The 8,175-nt window shown below is 34.4% G+C and overlaps 2 protein-coding genes across 3 annotated transcripts; both read right to left on the reverse strand.

Moving 5' to 3' along the window:
• Positions 1-1,803: 1,803 nt before the first annotated feature.
• On the reverse strand, positions 1,804-4,567 carry LOC149968242 (uncharacterized). Of its 2 annotated transcripts, none has more exons than XM_090154737.1 (9): positions 4,406-4,567; positions 3,997-4,200; positions 3,554-3,793; positions 3,188-3,253; positions 3,010-3,123; positions 2,703-2,912; positions 2,379-2,608; positions 2,162-2,321; positions 1,804-2,077 (listed from the first exon to the last, which is right to left on the reverse strand). In XM_090154737.1, the coding sequence occupies exons 2-9, from the start codon at positions 4,193-4,195 to the stop codon at positions 1,947-1,949; spliced, it is 1,350 nt and encodes a 449-aa protein (XP_090010863.1). In that variant the 5' UTR covers positions 4,196-4,200; positions 4,406-4,567; the 3' UTR covers positions 1,804-1,946. The 2 variants fall into 2 exon arrangements, with proteins under 2 accessions (XP_090010863.1, XP_090010856.1); XM_090154730.1 differs by having other exon boundaries at positions 2,682-2,912.
• Positions 4,568-4,690: 123 nt separating this feature from the next.
• On the reverse strand, positions 4,691-7,503 carry LOC149968243 (uncharacterized). Its single transcript, XM_090154749.1, has 4 exons — positions 7,244-7,503; positions 7,020-7,170; positions 5,441-6,557; positions 4,691-4,881 (listed from the first exon to the last, which is right to left on the reverse strand). Exons 3-4 carry the CDS (start codon positions 6,554-6,556, stop codon positions 4,870-4,872), a joined length of 1,128 nt encoding a protein of 375 aa, XP_090010875.1. The 5' UTR covers position 6,557; positions 7,020-7,170; positions 7,244-7,503; the 3' UTR covers positions 4,691-4,869.
• Positions 7,504-8,175: the final 672 nt, after the last annotated feature.

Consider the following 8,175-nt stretch of genomic DNA (forward strand, 5'->3'; position numbering starts at 1 on the left):
TTATTACCCCTTTAATAGTAACTTGAAATATGCTGACAACTTGACCCTACTTAATACCAACTAATAATGTGTATACAAACTGAAATCCAACTTATTTTTTGGTAAGGGATTAAGAGTTCCAATATTGGCCACTCTAACTTATGGCTTATGGCGCTTCTTCCAATGCTAGTGGTTTGTTGCAGAGGTAATCCCAAAAATTGTGGGGTTTTCCATAAAGAACGCTTTGTAGGTTCAATTCACAATTCAACTGAAGTATCATGAGTATTTTTTCTAGCTCTAAAGAGCTCACTTCATTGCAGGTAAATATATATTCATGATAACAAATATTCTATAAAAAATGCTTCTTACGGCAAAATTGAACTACAGCGGCATCATGTAATTTTGCTTTTTTTTGGCGGAGAATGTAGCACTTGACGCGTAGATTACGAAACTATTTTTTTTAGGGCCGCAAATGATAATTTTTTTAATTAACTTAATTTTAAAAAAGTAGTAATTAGAGGGGATTACTTTTTTTTGCGGAGAATGTAGCGCTTGACGCTTAGATTACGTAGTTATTTTTTTTGGGCCCCCAAATGATTATTTTTTAAATTAACTTAATTTTAAAAAAGTAGTAATTTTAGGGGATTACTGTTTATTTTTTGCGGATAAAGTAGCGCTTGACGCGTAGATTACGTAGTTATTTTTTTGGGCCGCAAATGATAATTTTTTCATTAACTTAATTTTTAAAAAATAGTCATTTTAGGGGATTAGTAACGTTTTTTAAAATATACTTTCGTCGTGTATCCGTCGACACAACTTTTCAGACGCGCCCCAGCCCCATTCCGAGCATTGACTGTGGAGTCTGTGGCCCCTCTGTAATCGTACCTAGTGGCATCGTAATTAGTGAAATCGTATCAACTTAAATAGTAACTCCCCGTATTGGCGCCTGACGCCCTTTGAGATACCGCTTGTTACCATATGTTACAATAACCTAATGCGACCAGGATTCTTTTTAAAAAATGCAGACGTTTTTTGAAAAAAAAGTGAAGTTTGTAGCCAGCCAACCATGGCTAATCACAGGCATACCCACGTTAAAGGGAGTATGAACTAAAGACCTTTTCACACGAGCCAACTTTTCAAATCAAAATGCTGAGTCAGCAAAAATGGATCAGTGATCCATTTTTTTCTCGCGTACTTTTCGGGTAGATCAACTCATCGAACTTTTATTCACACGATCCAACTAGTTGACTAAACTCAAGTTGACTCATCTAGTTGGGTCAAAAAGTTGGCTCGTGTGAAAAGGCCTTTAATCAAGAAATAGTCGGCTAACACACCCAGCAAACACAAAAGGTTCCTATGACATTCCAGGGACCTCAGGTTGGGAGATTTATGTTATCCATATGATATCCAAAAAACAAGAAATGTCGATTTGGGGATGTCCATCGGGTAACCAAATGTCATCAGTATCCTTATCCCCAAGACATCCGGTAGAGGAAAGTTGAGACGGTTAACCGATATCCCACGGACTTTGGAGGGAATTTCATTAGTTCTTATTTTGGTGCTAGGAATATTCTAGGGATATTGGATTTAATTTTGGGATATCCCGTTTTCTCCCAGGTATATTCTGAGAACATTAAATTAAGTAATAAAAACTTTATATTTTCCCCAGGTATGTACATAGTATATCCACAAAAATCCATAGAACGTCCAACGAATATTAAATTGGACATTATAGAGATATCCTAAGCTTTTCATAAATATGCAAAAAATGTACACACGCTTATTAAATTGTTAAACAATTTAATTTTAAAATTCATGATTTAGGTACATTTGCTAAAAATAACGTTTAACATTTTTAAAAATTAATGTTTACATTCAGTTACTAATGAATTATGTACACTAATTTGTAATTTTATATGTTAAAAGAAAAGGCTATAATTAGTAATTAATCTTCAAATAGAGCTTAATTAGATTTTCTTCGATGTGATGGATTCCTTAGATTTCACTCTGTCGGAGGAGTGGTTAAACCAGGATTTAATTTGTTTTTCAATATCAGTAATTGTAGCCTCTTGGAAGGTTTTGGAGCTTCGAACAGTGTCTGATTTAAAGGATAAAAAATTCGTTTTTAAAACATAAAAACAAAGTAGGAATAAATTACAAGAGTAGGAATTAATTATCTCACCTATAACTATTTTCATTAATTTTAGGTTGTTTAACGTTCTTTTCCCCTTTCTTCCCTCCCAGCTGTATTCCTTCGCAAACAGATCAGTGAAGACGTGATTTAATATCCGTTTAACTGCGTCGTACAACGTCACGCCACCAAATTGTTTTAAATAGCACCTCTAAAAATTTAACAAAAGTTATTTTAATATTTTATAATTACAACGAGATCAACTTACCAATTTGTTGACATTTTCCACGGATTTCAAAGATTCTTCTAGAAAATCCAGTTCTGTTTCTTGTTCTAAAGGGAATCCAAATATTTCTCTCAGCTGCTCAACGTCTTCCCCGGATGCGGCAGATTTACTGGCACTTTTAGTATTTTTTACAACTGCTTCTAAGGTTTCAAGTATTTCCCTTTGGTTAGTTTTCATAATTTCTAAATTCCGAGAGATACTCCGTAGCCATGCTATATAAAAATGGGCATTGAAATTAGAAATTATATATTAGATTTAAATATTGTAACCTTCTGAATGACTTACATTCGCTAACAGAAACCATACGACTAGATGCAGATTTTGATCGGCCAATGTCAGAGCAATTCTTTGGAGTACTTGGGGTGAAGCTTTGTCCAAATTTATTTCCTGATTGCGACTGCGAAATTTGATCTGCTTCAGAACATACGGAGGTTGCGTTTGGCACTTTCCTAATTTTGTCTATTTGATTCGCAGGGGTTGATTTACGAATAGGTCCTACAACAAAATCAGTCGACTCTACAGAATCGAAATAAAAAAACCAAACCATTATATTTGACCTTGTAATTATAATTATAACCGGTAATAAGTATAAAAAATTTCCATTTTGAATTACCTTCACTGACACTCAAGTCATCGTAGTTCGGGAGGTTAACCATATCTACAAGAGATGCGTGCGTGTTAATAGTTGTAGTTGTAGTTTTTTTACGTGATTGATCGTCGATCGAATCTAAAAATAGAAAATGAAGTGAAGCTCTTCGGGACATAATTCAAGCAAATTTAAACCAGTTTACCAAATTCTGCCAATTCCACAGGTCTTTTTTTGACATTTTTTTTGAGGCCATTCGTTGAGTTTCCAACTAAAAAAGGAGTTTTTAACATTTGGTTGATTAATTGTATTAAACCTTAATTTAGAGTTAAAACACCTGTGTATATGGTAATATTAGAAGGAAGTAAAGAGGCAACTTTATAATTACACAGTAAAAATTATTTTAATTAATAAAATAAAATTAAAAGGTCAACAACGACTAGTTTCGCCTCTTACAGAGGCATCATCAGGTCTGACCTTTTAATTTTATTTTATTAATTAAAAGAATTTTTACTGTGTAAATATAAAGTTGCCTCTTTACTTCCTTCTAATATATTAAACCTTATTGCACCTTTGGAGGTTGATGAATGAGGTAGGATGGATTTCAACACTGGAAGCTCCGGGATGTTATCAGTAGAGTCTTGTTCTATTTCATCCTCAGATGAGGATGAGGTCAGTATCTTATTTGGCAGATCAGCACTCTTTTTTGATTTTCTTTTTCTTTTTCCGGGTTCAGTCTCGCGTTCGCTATTGGAAATATCGGTGTCCTTTACATACTTTACCATTTTTTTCCAAGCTTCGTCAAACGTTTCTGAAATGATATATTGAAAAGTTTGTTAAATACCAAACTTTACAGTGGTTTTAAAATATTTGAACCAATAGTATTTTTCTTAATTTCGTAGAACCGAAAAATTGCAAAAATATACAAAGTATAAATTCAATGCACATTTGTCCTGATATTATAGTTACTATTGGTCCTGATATTCTAGGATCATATTGTATTTCACTAATTACCACAGCTCAAAATGATTGATATTTCATAAGTTTCCCACTCTTCAGTTATTGGCGTAGCTTGCTTCTTCGCATAACGGGAAGCCACTTTGTCCCCTGGCCAGTAACAACTTGGTTTTTTGTCTCCATTGAAAACCCAAGAATATGGTATCACGGCCACCCCACCGTGTGCGAACTCCACGATTTTGAACTTTTCAAACATTTAAACTATAAAAACAATACTGATTATAAATAAAATAAATAAATAAATAAATATGAATGTAAAAGAATAGTTAAAAACTAAATAGCTAGCAAAAATTTAAACACCGAAATAAATTCATTCATGGATTATTATAGCTTGTTAAATATGAATAATTAAAAGCATTGAGCATACGGGTTTCAAAAAATTAGATAAATTGTAAGTACGATCTACCTTTTATTCAGTAGGGTTATGCAGAAGTCGCATTACGATGAACGTATTTGTGTTTTCTATTGGATATTTCATTGCTTTTGATACTATTTGACAAAGAGGCCACTTCATTAACGTAGATAAATTTGAAACACAGAATACACCAACTTCTGACGATGGGCAAGGTGAAATAAAATAGTCTTTAACTGTTATGAACTTTCTTCCAATTATGAATAATTTTGACTGGTCATCTTCGCAAGAAGCTATGTTTTCAATTGCCACAATTGAAGAGTCATCAACTATACAGCAGTTGTCACGTTTAGAAATGGAGACTTGAAATTTCGATAGAATTACTTTTTTGTATTGAGGGTCAGTACAACCATGTAAAAGTGGTCCATCTTCATGTATCTTGCTAAATGTCGTTTCATTTCTAGCCTTTAACCCACTCTCAATTTGTCTTTCTTCTGTAATGCGATTAATGGCTTGTTTCAGAGGATGACCTGCATTAGCAATTTTATTTTTTAACGTGAAAAGGTAATTTTCAAATTGAAAAGCACTGAACACATCTAAATTTCCATACTTTAAACAATCTTTAGGTAAATGGAGTAAGCCATGCACATTATACGATATAAGATGTTTCCCATAAAGGACCCCATACATTTGAACATAATATTTCAGTAGTTTTTCAGCGAATTCTATCTTTTCAAGCGTTTCGTGAGGTGTGGCTAAAATTCGCATTGCCACATGCAATGCTCTAAACAACTCATAATGAGCTTTAGGAAGAATATTTTTTAAAACAACAATGCCTGAATAAAATAAAAATTGACGGAACTCCGTCGCCTTAAATCTATCAACATCTTTTAGCGATCGCGGCTTTCTAACAAATTCTGAGCATGTTACAGGTGCTAACGCTTCCAAACGATTAGACACCTCCGTTATCTGATCTGGCCGAAATTTATATAGTGCATTTTTACCCTCGGCTCCCATCCACAATTTAAGAGTTTTCTTGACAACCCCCAAGCAAACAAGATGCATATAGTCTAGAGGAAAATCATTTACCATGTCAATGTTAGTTAGTTCTTCCAAAATACTAGATCCATGGTGGTGTCCTTCTTGAAATTTATTTCTAAAATTATTGTCGGTTCTTAATTCAAATTCAACTAAAGGGAAGCAGTGCCGTTTTCTACGTCTTATCCCTGCCTGGGTGCATTTGTCGCAACCAAAGTACCCATTATGGCCTTTCACTTTACGAATAAATGCCCTTGCCGGGGTATCGCAAATGAACCCAAATATTTCAATTGTTTTTTGCACACCGTCTATTATAAGTCCACTATCTATCAGAACGTTGGTCTCTGATACAAATAACGACAAATACAAATCAGAGCACTTTGGTTTGTTTAAACCGTGATATAATCCGATAACGAACGGCTTGGAATTTTCCATAGATGAAATGGCTCCCAATATGGGCCAAAAGTTGCTGGTAGTACTTGTTCCTAAAGGCAAGCCATCGATGTTTATCAATATTTTGAAGACGGGTACTGTAGCAGCTTGTTCCTGTTGATGACTAACCATGTGCCGAATACCTGCTTCTAGTCCAAAATGATAGTAGCGGCCAGGAGGTATTTCTTCGACTGTTGAAGATCTAGGTGTTTGTAGTAACGTTCGCGAGTCCAAGGGAAGATCTTTAAAACATTGATGATTTTTGAGGATTTTCAGAAGACCATTAACCGAATTTTTACTGATTCCAAAGGCAGTCACCCATCTCGCTAGGCTAACTTTTACATTATCAGCACCAGCTATGTCTTGTAGAGATTCAAAATTATTTTCGTCATCAGGTATACCATTAGTAATAACAGTTTCTCCTTCAATTTCATTATTGTTTTCAGACTCAGAGTTTAACAGTTGAATATCTACTTCGTCGGAAGTTGAACCATCTAGTTCTTTGTCAGAAGTTAATCCATCAAATTCTTCATCAGAGGGTGACCCATCTACTTTCCCATCAATCTCTATTTCTGAAGAGCTTTTATAATCGAAATTTTTTTCACCCTGTTCTTGGCTATTTCGATCATTGTATTTCAAAAATTGATCTGATGTTTCGTTTGTAACAGCACTAATTCGCCTGGCTCGCTGGCGTGCAGACAATGAAGATAACGGCTTGTATCTCCCTTTCGGCATTCTATCATTTACGTAATACAAATATATAAGTTGTTTTAAATTCTAAGCAATATATTTATGGACTATATTTTACTATTTAATGAGCCTGAAACATTTTAATTTAGTTTAGCACCACAAACTCGTTATTAAGTAACTAGGTTTCTAACTAAAAATTTAAATAAAGTTTAAGCTCAAATCAAGTTTTTTAAACATATAGAATTTTTTAATTTTATAAAATTCACGTAAATATTATGCGTTTGTACCTGCAGTTTATATTAATTACTACGCAAAATTCGAAATCTAATCATTTCTAATAATTGTCTAAGTCAACCAACACACTGAACACATCTTAAGCTTTAACTTAAATTGATTAAAATTATAAATATCTAAATCAGCCATTTCTAGTTGACATACTTAACATTAAAATAAAAATTAAAATACTTCTTCAGCCACTTATTTGTAAATTCAAGCCATTATTACTTACATTTTACGCCTATGAACCCGACGGCCTTCGTTAGTGGTATTAGTTATCGTTTACGGAAAACAGCTCAGTAACCTCGAGGGCTGGAACGTGGCCCACGGTGCTAGTCATAAATTGATTTAAGGCTTATAGAGCCAAAGGCCTAACTCTCAATCTACAATAATAACCCATTAATTAATATCAATAAAAATATGGTTAAACGAAATGACATGTAATTTAATAGTTACCTTCGATTCTAGTAAAGCTAATCGTCGAAATCCACCAACAAAACTACACCGATTTAAAAGAAAAGCAACGCAAATATAAAAATTTGGAGCCGGATAACGCGTAAACCGTACACTTACACGATAGGCAAAAATGGCGTCGAATAAAGGGAAATACGAAGCACAGTAAGCACGCCGTGACCGGAGTTCTCCTTTTTTTTAATAACCTAACCCCCCTGTCTGGAAGTATCACGTGTTTGCCGTGCCACCTATATGCAAATGCTTCAGAATAATAAAAAATATAAGAAATCAATGATATTAATTTAAAAATAATGAATGATGTTAAAATAAATCCTTATTATTTTTTTAAATATTTATAAAAACAAACTGTTTATTTTTTTTCGGAATATTTCTTATCACGTGCGATATACGCCGCAAGCTTTTCTGGGGCGCTGGTGATGTTTGTTTTTTGGATATCTTAGGAACGTTTTTCGTGAAGCCGATTGTGGAATTAGTTATATGGATATCTTAGAGATATCCCTAGGTTATGGGGTTATGGATTTTTTTTTTGGATATTCCAGGTATATTCCTAGAAATTCAAATTTCGATGGGGCCAGAAAGGGAGGTTTGGATCTTTTTCGGACATCGCTTGGGTCTTTTGTGTTTGCTGGGCACACTACAACTTAATTTTAATGTAACTAGCACCAATCATCCCTAGCGTATGTTAAACCTGAAGGCAGAAATGTTAAATTCAGTGGCGTAAATAGCGCCCCCGCAGACCCCGCGGCGCGGGGGGGCCCCCCAAACGTTTATGATTAAAATCGGTACTATTTAAAAGGGCCCCGAGTCGATTTTCGCGGGGGGGGGGGGCGGAGTTCCTAGTTACGCTACTGGTTAAATTCATTGATCATCATTAACATCATAGTTCATACTCCATTTAACTTTATTGTATAGAA

This window comes from Leiobunum rupestre, chromosome 1, assembly GCF_980474605.1.
Source record: "Leiobunum rupestre chromosome 1, qqLeiRupe1.1.hap1, whole genome shotgun sequence".
In the NCBI taxonomy this organism is placed as follows: domain Eukaryota; kingdom Metazoa; phylum Arthropoda; class Arachnida; order Opiliones; family Sclerosomatidae; genus Leiobunum; species Leiobunum rupestre.

What these genes read in the sequence shown, in the direction of transcription:
- LOC149968242 (XM_090154730.1), bottom strand. Translation starts at nt 4,195, where the DNA reads ATGTTTGAAAAGTTCAAAATCGTGGAGTTCGCACACGGTGGGGTGGCC. An exon ending in ATCAATCATTTTGAGCTGTG is followed by an intron (nt 3,794 to 3,996) that starts GTAATTAGTGAA and finishes ATATCATTTCAG; the next exon opens with AAACGTTTGACGAAGCTTGG. An exon ending in TGGAAAATGTCAACAAATTG is followed by an intron (nt 2,322 to 2,378) that starts GTAAGTTGATCT and finishes TTAAATTTTTAG; the next exon opens with AGGTGCTATTTAAAACAATT.
- LOC149968243 (XM_090154749.1), bottom strand. Translation starts at nt 6,556, where the DNA reads ATGCCGAAAGGGAGATACAAGCCGTTATCTTCATTGTCTGCACGCCAG.